The 16,829-nt window shown below is 44.4% G+C and overlaps 1 protein-coding gene across 1 annotated transcript; it reads right to left on the bottom strand.

Annotated features, from left to right (window-relative positions):
• Positions 1 to 602: 602 nt before the first annotated feature.
• On the bottom strand, positions 603 to 14,471 carry hmgcra (3-hydroxy-3-methylglutaryl-CoA reductase a). The gene is made up of 20 exons (XM_063187266.1): positions 14,221 to 14,471; positions 13,070 to 13,248; positions 12,531 to 12,642; positions 12,316 to 12,403; positions 12,129 to 12,213; positions 11,767 to 11,872; positions 11,095 to 11,201; positions 10,616 to 10,735; positions 9,997 to 10,157; positions 9,593 to 9,846; positions 8,759 to 8,976; positions 7,510 to 7,704; positions 7,029 to 7,187; positions 6,490 to 6,647; positions 5,702 to 5,807; positions 5,268 to 5,438; positions 4,777 to 4,917; positions 4,310 to 4,468; positions 3,223 to 3,377; positions 603 to 1,970 (listed from the first exon to the last, which is right to left on the bottom strand). Exons 2-20 carry the CDS (start codon positions 13,232 to 13,234, stop codon positions 1,916 to 1,918), a joined length of 2,715 nt encoding a protein of 904 aa, XP_063043336.1. The 5' UTR covers positions 13,235 to 13,248; positions 14,221 to 14,471; the 3' UTR covers positions 603 to 1,915.
• Positions 14,472 to 16,829: the final 2,358 nt, after the last annotated feature.

Genomic DNA, 16,829 nt, shown 5'->3' with positions numbered 1-16,829 from the left:
CTGATTGGTCCAGGGCCTCTCTGGTGAGGCTCGGCTGACGCTGGGGCGGCGGAATGCCTCAAACATGTACCGTACCATCCATCGGGTGACGGGGAGGCCTATTGACATATTCATGTACTGTACCACTGACTAACTTGTTCATCTGTATGCGATTTTGCAGTTATTTTAATTGCACTGTGAACCACAAAGTTTGAGTCAATGGTGACATTTCTTCCATGAACCCAATTGTCCTAGTTTTTCATTTGCAACCCAAATTAAATTCAAGTTTGGTTAGAGTTAACATTCTCAAATCACAATTCCTATGTGGTTGTCTAAAATAGATTTTAATGCAACCAGTGTGGATGTGGTGTCTTTAAAGTTGTTTAAGAAAAACAGAAACCTATGTAGAGAAGATCCGGGATTTGTCCTTAAGGCGCTTTATAGGATCAGCTTCTTTCACCTGGCTCTATTAAGTTTGTCAGAGAAAGACATGAGTGATCCCTTCCTTTCCCTTGAGGAGTCCCTTTCCATCATGGAAAGGGCATTTGTTTCAATGGCTTCATACTGAATGGCAGAAAGTCTGCGCTTTTCCTGTGTTCAATCAATGACAACGTCACCACAAGTCAATAATCAAAATTCCCTTTATTTTTTTTATTACAAAAATATACAAAAAAGGAAAACATTCTGTTCACTTTTGTTGTTCTAGTAGTAATTTCAGAGAAATATAGCTTTGGTGGGGAAAGTTATGCTTTCTCCACAGTCTTCTCACACAATCTCACCCACCCAACCACACACGCACACGCACACACACGCGCAGGCACACACACACACACACACACACACACACTTGCATACACTCGGCACACAAAGAAGACAAGGTGCAACATTCACACACGGCATATCAGCTGAAGTCTACCTTTCGTCATGCGTCTCTCAAAAGACACATTGTAAAAGGTGCTGTGCTTATTGTGCAGTCAGTTTGATTACAATACCAGCCAGAGGACCAGCTGAATCACCTCATTCCTGCAGGAGGTAGGGCTTTCATTCTTTCGTTCAACTTTGCCACAGGTGCTGATCGGAGGACAGGAGGGTGGGAGGAATCCCACTCCCTCCTTGGCCTTCACAAACACACACCTTGCTATAGCACCGTTGTGAAAAATTATTTGTGCACTTGTACTACGAATAATTCATTCCTCTTCGCAAGAAAAACAGAATGTACCCTCCCCACCCCCCAAAAATATACAGAACCAGATCTGCTATCCTTCAACCTGTTTCTCCAGAAACAGGTTCTGTGAGAACATACTGTACGTACGTCAGAACATTCTGCAAGACTACATCCCAAAGGCTGTATTTGGCAAATTCAAGTGTAGTGAATATTGTGCTCCCATGTTTTTCTTGACAGTAGCATCTCTTCAGAGCGGTACTAGAAGAGCACTGTACCATGTGAATCATTGCTATTTATTTGTTTGTGTTTTTAAACTCCTCTCAATGGTACTACTTAGCTTCTGACGTCAAGTATTAAGTGCACGGCACAGAAATTTGAGCGCAACCCCACCCATTTTTTTAAAACACATTTCTCTTTTTTAGCATTAAAAAATAAATTAATTTTGTCATGGAAAGACAGGAACACAATTAAAAACATGATTGTTTTGCCGTCCGCCGTCTTCTTTTATGAAGAGCATCTGTGAGATGATCACAGTCCAGTCAAACGTTGCAATAATAAATATGATATCCTCTTGCGGTCCTCAATACTGTCACGCAGGACTTAGAGTTGAAATGCTGTTTGTGTGTGTGTGTGTGTGTGTGTGTGTTTTGTCCTTCCTCAGAAGGAGTCTTGAGGGCCAGGTGGAGGACAGCAGAGGTCATTGCAACCTCCTGCCCTCTCCTCCCCTCTTGCCGTCTTCTCAGGATGTTGCCCTCTCCTCTTGCTGTCTTTTCAGGATGCCTTCTTGGTGCATGTTCCTGTAGCGTCCTGCAGGTTGACCTTTGACCTGAAGAGGGGATCACATTGATCGCGTTAGTGGGGGAGATCCACTTTGCAGTGTGTGTATACACAATACATCATGGACTTAAGTTTCCTCAAAGTGGGACAAATGAGTGGAGAATGGCCACTTGGTGCACTTCTCTTCTACAACTACCCACAACGTAGGCTTATACCACATGCTCGCAAAAGGCTTACAAACACCCAAAAGGATTATGGATGGCGATCACTAGAGCAAAACTTCTTTGAACCCTTTTCACTTTGTCTTTCATAAATAAATAAGGCCTTTTGTTACGCCACTCACTCTGCAAAGGGCATTACAGAAAATATTTAGAACTTAAGGCAAATGCAGTGTGCAATGCAGGTGCACATGTACCGGTATAAACAATTTGATATCACACAAACAAACAGTCGAGACAATACCAACACAAGACCTATAATCCGTTTTGAGGTGTTAAAGATAGGTGTTAAAGATAGAATAGAATAACACATGTATAATGTGTATATTTATTTTATTGCTGCAGTGCATACCCATCATTCCCGGTCAAGGTTTAATTTTATTACCACGCCTCTGCCTGCCCGGGGAAATTTATGTGACCATCGCCAGCGATTATGTAACATCCACCCAGTGGCCAAAAAAAGAACACCAGAGAGGAAAACCATCAGACCACTGCCAACAATATGTCAAACGCCTACCTAGACAAATGTCCACATGCAAACAACACATCTAGTCTAGCCAGTGTATCCCGCAGAATATTTGTTAGTCAAGTTGGGGGGTTGGGGGCTGGGTTACCAGGTACCAGACACACGTGACTATCACCATGAGTGGAAAAGCTGTTTTGTTCAGTTTCATATGAAACACGATAGGACACCCATAAACATAGACACCTTATACTGGGTACAGTCCAATATCCTAACTCCCGTCCTAGACCTGCGCTTGTGGCCTCGCACTCAACTGATGCCCCACCTCTGTGGAGAAAACCATTAAGTTCCCCCGCTCAGTTCCCCAAGCCACAACAACTTTTGGGGGACTTTTCCCCATTCAACATCCCGAGTGCAAATGGGAAAATGACCTCTGAATTGCGCTTTTGCAAGATATTGAATTTTAACACCTGTCGTCTTGTGAAGTCATCACAAGGCCTCAAGCACAGGGGAGGACGGGAGTTAGGATCATGGAAAGAGGAGCCCATAATCTCGACATGTTTAAAGACACACATCTAGCAACACCACCACCAGTGCCATAACCCCGTATGTTCTCTCACCTGTTGTGGGTCATGTGACTCTTGACGAGGTGCCCCGCGGCCAGGGCGGCCATTAGCGACAGCTCCCCGGCCAGCACGGTGGCACACACCACTTGTGCCAGGTGACGGGCGTTGGCCCCCGGGATGTCCTGGTTGGCACCCTGCACGCCAAGCATCTGTGAAAAACACACACAAACAACACAGCCCTTTGTTACGAGGTGCCTGCCGCTCTCGGACACTGACGCGAGTTGTCTCAGCGCTGGCATTGTGCCAACGGAATTCTTCAGTACAGCTGGAGCAAAAACATGCTGGTGTTGTACATGCGGTACAGCCCATGCCGGAAAACAGGAAGTGATTCCATGCCTGAAATCACCACAACATTCCAATGCTATGCTGAGGAGGCCTTGGCAAATATTAAATGTAGCCTAGCCTATTTGGCACTGTGTCCGAGAGGTTCATCTTTCAGCCCTGAACTCTTGAGCCAATAAGGATTTTCCAAGTGATTGTGAGGGTTTCTGCAAATTACCAGGAAGGAATTTTAATATTGGGATTTTCAGAACATTTTCTGTCCTATAGTGTAGGTCCAGACCATGGATATACAAACAGTGTTCCTGAAAGAGATCAGTGGTCCAGAAATGTCAGCTTGAAACTGTCTCTCTCACTGTAGTTACCTTTAAAGGAAGAAAAGTTGACTTGAACCAGGCTTTCTTGCTTCTGCTTTTTCTTATTTTAAAACACAGTGACGTTTCCTCCCGCATGCTACTTTGGTCCTGCTAAAAGGACAAACACTAGGATGTGCTTAACCAGTTTTAATTCCCTATGAACAGAACTGCTGTTTCCAGTCCTAAGTGACATTTAATGACAAATTTAGTGTCAAACGTCGCTGCATGTAATGCGTTCATACTACATATGTCCAAGACTAACTTCCTTCGGGACCATTAAAAAGAATCTTGAATCTTGAATCTTGAATACTGAAGCAGTGAATCTTGGACTACACCTTGAGGCTGTGATATTTAGTATGCGGTCGGTGTGTCTGATGTAATCTGAGGGTTAAATTGAGTCAAGTGCCATTACTTTGGAAAGTGGTCGGCTGTAAGCTGTGGCTTACCTTGAGGCAGGCCTGCTGTGGTGCCAGGTTGGTGCCCCCGCCCACGGTGCCCAGCTCCAGAGAGGGCATGGTGCAGCTGATGTAGAGGTCCTCCCCTAGGGGGCCCGACGCCTCCATCAGGGTGATGCAGTTGCAGCTGCCCACTGTCTGGGCAGGGTCCTTGGTGGAGAGAGAAGCACAAATTTGCATATTGATTTGAAACAAAACCGCTTAGTCATCATAATCAGTTGCTTATTTAAACTAGGGGTATTTTTTATATATTTAATACTATTATATATAATATTATTTAATAATAATAATGATTATATGTTTGATCCTAGCAATCTGATCCGTTTTAGTCGTTTGATCTAAGCAGCTGACTCAAATCAACATGAATTAGATGGGAGTTAACACCCTAGCTAGTGCATATTTGATCCGACTAAGCCCAATGAACAAGCTCAAGTGGAGGGAGGGTGCCAGTGACTTACCTGGCCACAGGCGATGTAGATAGCAGCGACGATGTTGGCGGCGTGGGCGTTGTAACCCCCGATGCTGCCGGCCATGGCAGAGCCCACCAGGTTCTTATTGATGTTCACGTCCACCAAAGCAGCCGTGCTGGTCTTTAAAACCTGACAGGCAAGAGCAGAAAACAGGACATGAGCTACACTGATTTAGATACAGATACAGACACCAGTGTGAGGGAGGGAGGGTGGTGAGTGAGGGCAAAGGTGTTGTGTACCCACAAGAACTCTTGGCTATGGACCATCACTTTCATCAGTGGAGTTTTCTTTAGTCTAAATCATGTCTCATTAACTTCCCAATTGTAGAGTACAGTACAGTCGAGTACTTTTATTAATCCCCATGGGAAATTACAGGTAAGTGGCTACCACTCAAGGTGGTTCAATATTACAATATTACAAATATATTCAACATTTGTGTCTGCATACCCCTGCGAGCAATGTGTGGGATTAGTCCTTACCTCTCTAACTACTTTGGCAGAGATGGTGGCTTCGCACACCACAGACTTCCCCCTGCCCTCGATCCAGTTGATGGCAGCTGGTTTCTTGTCGGTGCAGTAGTTGCCGCTGACCGCCAGGACCTGCAGCTCGGGGAACTGCTCCTGCAGCCTGGACAGGGCCTGCTCTGTGCCCTAAAATTAGAGCAGAGACACAAATACATTTAAAAGCTGCACTGTGTAGGGTGGTGGCCAGAGAAGGTATTGCAACCATTTTGATGTTGTGCTTTGATTCTCGTCTATGAAGGAGGCACAACACGGCACATGTAGTATTGCATAATGCAAACTGTATTTGACTGGCAGATCCAGTGTTGGCCACAGCCTTACAAGTCACGGCTGCATGACATATCTTAACGGCGGGCATTTGGTAACGTTGCTCGGTCGCGTCCTGGACTGACCTTTGAGATCATGTTCATGCCCATGGCGTCCCCCGTCCGAGACTGGAAGCGAATGTAGAGGTTCCGCCCGGCCAGTCCGATCAGCAGCTTCTCCAGACGGGCAAATCTGCAGAAAATTAACGTCACCCAGACAGACAGTCAGTCAGACAGACAGACAAAGGCAGGCTTTTTTTTTGTTTTGCTCCACACGACAAACTGAATACATTATCTTCTGTGTCAGACAGACAGCAGGGCTGCTGCCCCTATTGTTAAGGATTATAATCAGATGGCCGGGTCAGGTCAAATTTGGGTCATAGAGGCTGCGAAGAGTGGAACACAATGTTCTTCGAAACATTCTACAAAATCCTTCTTGTTTATAGTCACATGGTTATGAAAGGGCTTCGTGCATTAGCGTTGTTTCTAGACAACTCATCTGTTGGCAATAAGAGGTGCCAACATGCTACGTTAGTCACAGAGTTTCTATTACCATTTACAACATGGAAGCCAAAAAATGAAGGGTGTGGTGCCACTTTCAGCTCCTCGAAGTTAACCGAGTACAGCTGCACAAACACAGTTTCTGATAGCAGATGTTCCAAACAAAAGCCCAATCTTCGGCAGAACTACCAGAAATCAGAACCTCCAGCTCAGATTTTGAAAACACAGCACCTACACCAAACTGATAATAATCAGATATGAAGCGTGTGCTTTTGAGTGTGTGTGTGTGTGTGTGTGTGTGTGCGTGTGCGTGTGCATGTGCGTGCATGCGCGTGCGTGTATTTCCCAGTCATGGTGCGGTTGGGTTTCCTCACCTGCTGGTGTTGTCAAAGGCCTCCTTGATGTACTTGAAGCCCTCGCTGCTCTCCAGCCAGGCTTTGACCTCGGCGGCCATGCAGGCGGAGGGCAGCCGCACCACAGGGCCCCGAGTCATCGCGTCACCTAGCACCTGGCTCTGGGCACCGTAACTCAGCTGCAAGGGGGGGGGGGGGGGCAATGGGGTGAAGAGAATTCAAATGTCAAGTCATCAAAATGTCACAAGGTATATAAATAACCCAAGTTTTATCTTTAGTTCTCTCTTTTCCAACACCCTTCGCTCATATTGCTTGGACAACAGTCATTTGTAACTTTTGGGGGACTTTGTTGTTGCACCAGTAACTGGCTTTCCATTGAACTTGTTAGAATGCATTATGGTTATTAGAATACAAATATTCCCATGGAAACCACTGAGATGTGCATTGCATCAGTATGCAAAGTAAGTTCAATGAAAACTCAAGTACACACAGAGCCAGTAAAGTCCGAGTCATTATTGGAATAGTGGTGGCATGTCTGTGTCTGAGGTGCAGGGACTTACAGCGATGGCTCTGCAGCCGCGGTTGGTGCTGGCCACCAGACAGCCCTCCGTCGTCGCCATGGGGACGTGGAGCTGCTTTCCGTTCAATAGAAGAGGACCTGCCACTCCCACAGGCACAGGCATGTAGCCAATCACGTTCTCGCAACACGTTCCCATAACCTGCAAAAACATTTGGAAGACTTTTTCAAAATTGCATATCATTACACTGCTGCACACATGTTGAATGACCCATTTCATCCTGGTGTACTAGGGACATGTATTCAAATTCAGCATTGTGCCTTTCATTTGCATCTGTGGCATAATAACTAAGAGCACTTTGGATTGCACATCGCTCATCGTTATATGAGTAAACGCAATCTTAAAATATGTTTCATCGTACTGACTGAGCAAAAACAATTCAAATGTGACATTAGTTTGTCTAAAGTACGTTCTAAATGTGGATGGGCGGAGAGAGCGCCTTGGTGTGGTTCAGAAGACTGACCATAGAGTAGTCGTAGTCCTTGTAGGGGAGGCAGGTGAGGGCGGAGGGGTTGGCCAGGTGCGGGGAGAGCATCTTCCTGCGGATAGCCACGCCTCGCTCCGGGGTCTCCATCATGCTGTCCAGCTTGTAGCTGGGGATGTGCTTGGAGCTCACCAGGACCATCACCTCCTCGTCACTCAGGAACCGCGCACCCATCTGGACAATAAAGACAAAAATATTATTATTTTAATTCTCTAATTATTTTAATTCTATTGTTTGGAAGTTACGCATTATGTACCTCACAAAATTGAAGTGTAGACAACATGAGAAAGTGGTCAGAGGAAAATGCCGGCAGAGGATTGAAACATTGCCAATGTGAAATCACAAAATATTCCTGAAGCTACTGTGCAGACAAGTCACATTTTTTATTAAATTTTCCAGCCTTTTGTCTTCATATTGACAGCCTAGTAGAGAGAGTGAGAGTGAGGGAGAGACTGACTCAGGGATGGAGAGTCAAGAATCAACCTGGAGTCCAACAACTCTAACCTAGTTCCAAGGCTTAGCCAACTGCCCCGCGACCTTCCCCCACCCCAACTCACCAGACCACACCGCTCATAGTGAGTTTCATAATGTATACAGAGCCCTGAGAGAGGTAAACCCTGCCCTAATCTAGGGGGAAAGCAAGTTCAAAGGGTAGACGGTGTCAGCCGTGGGATTCCTTCTGCTCGTCCGACGTCAGCGGCTAATGGCTTTAAGAGCGGTGAGGAAGGTGAAGCGCGCAAAGCTCATTAGCTCGCGATCACACCACGCGGGAAATAGCCAGCCAGGGGAAAGCACTTAGGGCAGCACAACCACACATAAAGGACATACGGGCAGCAGCAAGCAAGCACCACCGGTGGGCAAATAAGGAGAGGGTAGCACAAAATGTTCCAGCTATGGAACTAATGAGGATGTAATGGTGGAGGTGCATCACTCCAAGTCGGCAAGGGTCACTGACACTGATACTGATGGGTACTGATGCTGTAAATATATCAGTATATTACTATGCATTTCTCTGCAGGGAATATGACAGTATCAGTGTATTAAAATGTATTTACTGATACTGAGATTAATATGCTTGCTAAGATACACGGACAGGAATATGTAGAGCTTCAAATTACACTGATGAAATACCAACACACCACTTTGTGGTGCATTGTTGATGCCATTGAACTCAATTATCCATAAATGAACAAAGGTTCATCTTTTAAGGTTTCAGGTTTAGGTTTACCTCAGGGCTCCTCAGGATGGTCAGACACTCTTCTATGGGCCTGGGCTCTGCAGGGAGGCTGGGTTGGGACTCTGCTGGTGTTGTAGCAGGCTCTTTAGGATCCTCCACTTCGCTCACCTCCCCCACTGCAAACAGGCTCTTGGGTTCCTGGGTGGTGGTGGTGGTGGGGGTCGGGGTTGGGGTCGGTGTGGGAGTGGGCCGGGGACGGATCACCTCAGCTATTCACACACAAAGACAGCAGAGATCTCTGGTTAGCCTGCGGAAGTTGTGACTTTCATATCCCCATGCACTTCCTTTTAGAACTTGGCAAGAGCATTGTGCAAACTGACTCATGTAACCAAAAGGTGGGTTTCCCATTTGGGGGATTTCTGATAGTATTGCATTACAGTTCAGGAACATCAGTGGCAGGAAAGGAGAGTTCAAGTTGTAATGCAAAACAATTTCAGTAACTTTTTCATTTCTCCCTGAATGTCCAGACTTGGATACTTCCTGCTCATACAGAGTTTACAGACTAACGGGACTCCTGGTGTAACTAATACACAGGGAAGTATATTTATTACAGAGCACATGAAATCTGGGGGGAAAAAAGAAAATGAAGAGCTTTGTTGCAAAATGATGTACGTATATCCAATTTGGAACATTTAAGGAAATTGATTGCAAAAAAACATTTTATATAGGTTTAACCAGTATGTTCTCAAAATATTTGAATGGCAAGAATTCACAGATAGATAATGAAATGCTGGAACAATGATAAAATGTCCAAAAAAAGTTTTTTAAAAATGGGCGCTTAGATCATTTTGCAACCATTCTTTTGCAATTATTCTCTGCCTTTACCTCTCTCCTCCTTGGTGATGGGTACGGGTGCGGGTGCGGTGGGGGTCTTCTGCTGGGGTTTAGGCTGGGGAGGAAGCGGCTCCTTGCGGCAGCACTCGTCGGGGTTCCACTTGGGACTCCGCAGGGAGGCGGAGATGGGCCCCTTCAGAGAGAGGGTGGACTCAGCCTCCACCTGCTCGAAGAAGATGTACTTCACCGCCAGCAGCAGAGCCAGACTCAGGGTGACCAACTGCTCGATGTCCATACTGATCATTCTATAAAAACAGGAATTTAGAAAACATAAAAATGTTAATGTAAAAGCTAATTTAAAAAAGGTACACACTGTATAATATTCTTTTGCAGTTCATTTCCAGAATTCATTGCACTTTTCATACAGTGATTGCTATGCGGTAAAAAAAAATTACCTTGAGAGATAAAACTGCCAGAGGGGCCGTTCTGGGTCTATGCGTGTGGGTCTGGGGTCTGAGAGGCTGATGCCTGCAGGGGCGATCTCCATGGTGCTGTTGCCAGCACTGGGCTCGGCTATCCAGCGGCTGTGGGCGTGAACCATGACCAGGCCAAGAGACTGGACGGGGGAAAAGACAGACAGAAACCAACCAGACACACGTTAATACACTTATCAGAAGCAAAAACATCTTTCACTTCACAGTTATCAGCTCAGGGGCACGCTCCAGCCACAATTTCACTCGTCCTTTTAGAGCGCTGAGCAAAGTACACAAAAGTACACTGACAAACAGGAAAAAAACCTATTCATTAATAAATAAAAAGGGATTTTATGCACAGCGCAGCCTTTTTCCTGTTTTCAGTTCACAGCTCTTGTAATGAGAAGCGGTAGCCACTGGACCAGTCAAGGTGACGTTGTGGACCATTAGAAAGGCAGACAGAAACTAGAACTTTTTCCGCAAACACCTTTCACGTCACAGTTATTGTAATGACTACCCGTGGACATTGGATCAGACAAAGCATAGGGTGTGGACCATGAGCTGGAGACGGCATGGGTGTGTGTGAGTGTGAGTTACTCACCATGATCATCTTGACCCGCTGTGTGACTGGGTTTGGCTTGTTGTCCTCCTCTTCCTCTAGGACACGGGCAAAGTGACTCAGCTGCCAGATGGGGTGTCCCTCCCGGCTCTCCCTGGACAACTGCAGAGAGAGAGAGAGAGAGAGAGGAGACATCAGCGAGTGATTCGGGTATGTGATACAGTGACTGTTAAGCTGAAGAAATGCTGTGTCAAGGAGACAAAGAAGTAGTCTAATCCTCTACAAAAGCAAAACGTCACAGTCTTAAAATAAAATAACAAAAGAGGGAGCAAGAAACCCTGCTTGAAGAAGGCTATTTTCCCTTAATACTGTACGTCAATGCTACATTTCTCTTGCTCACAGGGCTATAACTAGGATGTGTGACCCAGTCCCAGGGACACGAGTGAATCCAGGACCACAGACCCCAAGAGGAGACAGACACTGAGCTTACTACAGCGATATTCAGCAGAGCTCAAACTCACCTCCAGCACCAGCGAGACGCAGGCCGGGAAGAAGGTCATGAATACAAAGTAGTTGGCCAGGACCGACATGCAGCCGAAACAACACATGATCTCCAGCTGCCGCACTCCTGAACACACAAAAGACATCGGATGAACCAATGTAAGGCCTGTGGCCAGCCACACAAACATCTTCCATTTTCAACATGGCTTTGTCGAAAGCAAATGCGGAAAATTGTAGACATTGCTATCCTTTTTATAACAATGTAAGGCGTGTCCAGTCACAAACATCTTCCATTTTAAACATGGCTTTGTCAAATTTAAAAGCAAATGCGGAAAATGATAAGATAAATCCTTAGAAAAATGTAAGGCTTCTGTCCAGTCAAACAAACATCTTGCATTTTAAACATGGGCATGTCTAAGGAAAATGTGGAAACTTGTAAGGTGTGTAGGCAGTCACACAAACATCTTCATTTTAAACATAGCATGTCGAAAGCAAATGTGGAAAATTATACACATTGCTAGATAGATCCTTTTTATAAAAAAAATAAGCCTTGTTGACAGTCACATTAACAGTTTTCATTTTAACAGGAGTACGTCTGTGTGTGCAGGCTTGTGGGCAGTCACACAAACATCTTCATTTTAAAACAGGGGCATGTCACTCTGCCTGTGTAGTGGCATCTATTATGGACTCACCTGACATGGTGCCAACGCCGATCACAAGGCACTCCACAACAGCGTCAAGGGTGAAAGTGGGTCCCAGCACAGCCATCCCATGGGCGATGTTCTCCCTCACTTCATCCTGCCAACACAACACAAAACAACGGGTCAGTCCCTGTAGCAGTTGTATAGTGGGGTAGAGATACTTGCTTTGACCCTGAAGGAAATTATGTGAAGTAGAATATGACATGCACAGATCAAACATCCTGCACATATGGGCAGTGCATACATACTAAAAGCATTCACATAGCAAGAGAGGGGAAAAAACGACTTAGCAAATGTGTACTGTAGGGCAACTTGGTGGACCATATGGACAAGGGGGGATAGCACAAATATACCTGAGAGTTTGAGCTCAATGCAAACTTGGCAAGGGCGCTTGCTTTCGAGAGGTCAATCAACAGTAGAAAGAATGGCAATGCCTCACTGCAAACAAAGGAGTATGTGGTTTAATATAACAGTATTAACACAAGTTACCATCCATGTTATAAGTATTCTGAGAAAGGTAAAGGAATATGGTATACTCACTTTAGCCCAGTGAGCTCTTTGTCTAGAAAGTGAATAACCACAGTGCTGAACACAAAACTGGAAAATATTGTGAAAAGCCCAGCAATACCTGCAACCAGATGTCGAAACAAAAAAATCAATGATTAGGACTAGAACACGGCATGTGAAGAGCACATTCATGAAACCCAAACTAAAATCAGCAGCAGTAATTGCATGATAATGACATTTGAGATTACCTAACATATACTTTGATCCAAGCTGCCGCAGATTCTGGAACTGAAAGTAAATGTAGACGATGGCGATGCAACGAGTGATTGTCAGGATGATAATGTCACTGCTGAGGACAGGCTGTAACATAGAACAAAAAAAAAAACATTTCATCCTTAGTTATCAGGTCATCTGAGTCCCCAGAATGATTTTATGTCTAGACCAGGTCAGTAGAACCCTGGAAAATTAGGAATCAACCTAGTTCCATGTCAAAATCCCTGCCAGCAACAGTAAGGATTTAAAATAGTACTTGTTGTACAATTGTTTTACACTGTAATTATCACTACTAGTTGTAACTACTGCAATTGCGTTTGTTACATAACTGACAATGTCAACAACATTGGTTTCTGCCAGAGGCATTCATAGCAACATTCCTCAACATTAAAAAAAAAGATTCTCAGTTCAGATGAACAGACAGAGGTTTCTGGCATGACAGGTATGTTCTTGTCCCTTCGGAAGCAGGTCAAAATGGCATCATGTACAGACAGTATCAGGGCTGTGTCCATACCTCTTCGGTTTTTTGACAGACGTAGTTCCAGCCGCAGATCTGATCGTTGCCCGTGAACATGTTCATGGACATCATGCAGATGGTGAGCGTGACGGTCCCCACGATGACTTCCCACGGGTGGGAGGCCACAAAGAGGCCGTGCATGCGAAAGAGTCCAGTGAGCATGGTTTCAGAGTTTTCTGCAGAGAGAAGAGAGAGAGAGAGAGAGAGAGAGAGAGAGAGAGAGAGAGAGAGAGAGAGAGAGGCAAAACTAAGCGAGTGGCAACTGGCAATCTGTTAATACCAGTAACCAACTGGTTCTCGTAGTAGATCTTGTCCCATATATGACTACAAATTGACCAGTCGTGATGCGTGCTCTCACTCCCTTTTGGTAGGCGCCTGGGATGCTGCAGGTGGCGTGAAACCCAGCCTCACCTGGTGTATTACTTTGATAAAGAGAATGAATCACACTTCCAGCAGCCGTAGCACAATCTACCTGTGTTGGACCTGATCATATTTTGCATGATGCAATGTGTCGGAAACCCTGGACCTTCACTCCAACTCCCCATACGCCCACTGCCATAAACAGCCATTTCTTGGTTCGACAAACCACCAACTTGCATTGGGTCTGATCGTGTTTTGCATGATTAAATTAGTCCGAAAGCACGACTGAGCCAGAAAGCAAACTGTGGATCATCACTACTTCCCATGGAAACCCCTGCACTACGCCCACTGCCATGAACTGTCACTTCTTATGACAGCATAGACACGCGAGCATCAAAACAACTACCGGTACTCCGAATCTTAGCAGCCGCTTATGAAGTTATTCAGTGCGCTGTGGCTGAAAGGATGATACTTAGCCTACATCTGATTGTTGGCATTGCAAAAGTGCACTGCTATTATAGTGCTAGTGTAGAGCCAGTGTGGCTATACTGGTTACTACAACATCGACGCGTGCTGTTACGAGAGCTTCCTCTCCAACACCCTCCTTGCCCTGGGTCGCTCTTAACAATCCCTACCCCAAATCGCAACAATATTCGTGAATATCTCATATTATGAGACACAACCATCAACAACAACACTCAATATATTCCGAAAGTTAGAATTGTATAAGTGGAATTGTCTAAAATCCGAAATAAAGGCCACAAAACAAAAAGAGCTAGTTAGCTTACCAATGTCAGGGAGGGTCAACAAAATTCAGACGTTCCCTTGTTCGAGATACGTCCTTACTGGCAAGACGGCAGGCAATGAATAGTCCAGTAACACTCCATGTAGTTTCTTAAAAGATGTTCAGATGTTCAAACATGCTATGACCTGACGATTAATGAATACAAAGGAGAATAATCCATCGCTCCTCGCTTGAGAAGGTACTCTCAGGCGAAGACCTATAAGCTACCGACATCCGGGTGTAATGCGTGTGGAGCGATGGCATGTGACTGCGTCAGCTCATAGTCAAGCCAATCATATTTCAAGACCATATCTGTAAGCACAGAGGACACGCCCAGTCGCCAAGGCGACGGCCTCGGAGGTGTTGCTCAGCAGAGGACGCGTGATCTCACCATCAGCTCTTGAGCCAATTTGAGAGTCACCAACAGTACGGAGCATCATCATTGGCTCGATTCCGCCGGTTTCAACTGACTTGCCTGTACGTTTTCAATATGAAATTTCGGATGCACAAGTGTCCTATTTAATTTTGCCTTATGCATATTGGGCAAATGCAATATTTGCACTGGGGTGTGAAGCACTCATAGGCCTATTGCACTATGCAGATTATAGGGTTTTCTTGTGTGGAAAATAAAATTAAAAAAAGACAAAAAATGAAAAGAGAAAATGAAATGATGACAGAAGGGGAGATAGTTATTTTGCATATGTATGCATTTGTCTCTGATTTTGCCTAGGCATAGGCATACAGCTCTATCTACGCAAGAGGTCAGATATTATCTATTCTTCTTTTTTGCAGGTATGGTGGCACAACATGTGGTGCGAAGGAGCCAGTGGATTAATAATCAAGAAGACAAGTGTTGGCGGAGACCGCATGCTCTGGAATAGTGCATTTTACTTTGGGATGGGGGCCTGTTAATACATTTAGGATAGGCCTATGTGTTTGGCCAATTCATGCAGAGGCACAAATGTCAAACCATTCCCCTTGTCATCAAATGGGTTTGTAAGCATGTGCTGGCAAGATTATTTAGAAATTTGTCCATACCTCTTTTTTTCTCACTCTAAAGAGCATGCATGCGTGCCTGGTAGGCTACCTTGGATATAGGCTACAGTAGTTGTGAAGTGATGATTGATTGTAACATGTGATAGACCTTGAACCAATGCCTTGAACATGAGCTGAGCTGTTTTTCAAATGTTTTCAAATGGCAATGGACAAACAATAGCCTAGTAAAGAAAAGTTAATTCAATGTAGCCTCTTCGAAAAGTGTATTGCTCTCTGGAAATATGGTTTAATTTTTCTCAGAAACCGGGCATTCGGCTACAGCTTTGGTAGCCTATTCGAACATTGCAGTTATTTTACAGAGGGGTGTATGTATGTGATAAATTTGGTGTCTGTCATCTCTGGTCACCCTCTGCCCTGTTTGAATGAAGGCATAATGGGCCAAAAAATGCTTTTAAAAAATCAGAGCGAGGAATAGACATGCATATAATGAGGCCTACTTCAACAATGCATGCATTCTGCACAGATCCATGACATGACCAAACCATGTTTCACATGCAATGCATTTCAACTAGTCTGTATACCCCAATGTGAAATAAAGGGTTTTTAATATAGCTACAACCTTGACTCGGAGGCGAGTGCTTTGGATTAAGACAGTCATTCTAAGAAGCATTTCAACTATTGTTGGGAGTAACTCACTACAAAAGTAATTCATTACTGTACTGCATTACTTTTTGCTGTAACTATGTAAGGTTTTGCTGGGGGAAGCTTTAAAATAGCCTACCGTTACAATGCCAGTAACTGAAGTTTTTTTTTCTTTTTTTTTACTGTAACCTGGATTTTAATGGTGTGTGGTGTGGTGTGGTGTGGTGCAGAAAGTTATTCCTGAACCGGTTACTTTCTAGTATGCATGCTGCCAAAACACTGTCTGGATGGAAAGTGAGGGAGTCATGAATCATGGACTTAAATTAATTGCCAGATCCACATTTAGTTATTTAGGCAAGAGTATAACTAATGTAATGCAAAAATAGTGTAATACCTTACATTCTAAATATAGTAATATTTAAGGGATTACTTTGAAAAGACAGTAGCAGTCAATAATGCATAGGCCTAGAGTTTTTCTATAACTTGCCCAACACTCATTCTAACATCGATCTGTGTCTGTCTAATATCTGATCTGTAGATTTTTTTTTGTGGAAAATAAAATAAAATAAAGACAAAAAGACAGAGGGGAGAGAGTTATTTTGCATAAAGTATGCATTGTCTCTGGTTTTGCCTAGGCCTACAGCTCTTTCTATGCAAGAGGTCAGATATTGTCAATTATTCTTCTTTTTGCAGGTATGGCTATTATGCCATCATAACATGTGCACAATATGTGGTGTGAAGAAGCCAGTGGATTATTAATCAAGAACATGAGTGTTGGCGAAGACTGCATGCTCTGGACAAGTGCATTTTACTTTGGGAAGGGGGCCTGTTAATTCATTTTAGGATATTTGTTTGGCCAATTCATGCAGAGGTGCAAGTGTCAAACCATTTCCCTTGTCATCAAATGGGTTTGTACACATGTGCTGGCAAGATTATTTAGAAAGTTGTCCATGCTTCTTTTTTTCTCACTCTAAA

The sequence above is a fragment of the Engraulis encrasicolus genome, chromosome 21 (assembly GCF_034702125.1).
Source record: "Engraulis encrasicolus isolate BLACKSEA-1 chromosome 21, IST_EnEncr_1.0, whole genome shotgun sequence".
Taxonomy (NCBI): Eukaryota; Metazoa; Chordata; class Actinopteri; order Clupeiformes; family Engraulidae; genus Engraulis; species Engraulis encrasicolus.
The sequence above is the reverse complement of the archived record's forward strand: the minus strand, read 5'-3'. Positions and strand labels throughout refer to the sequence as shown.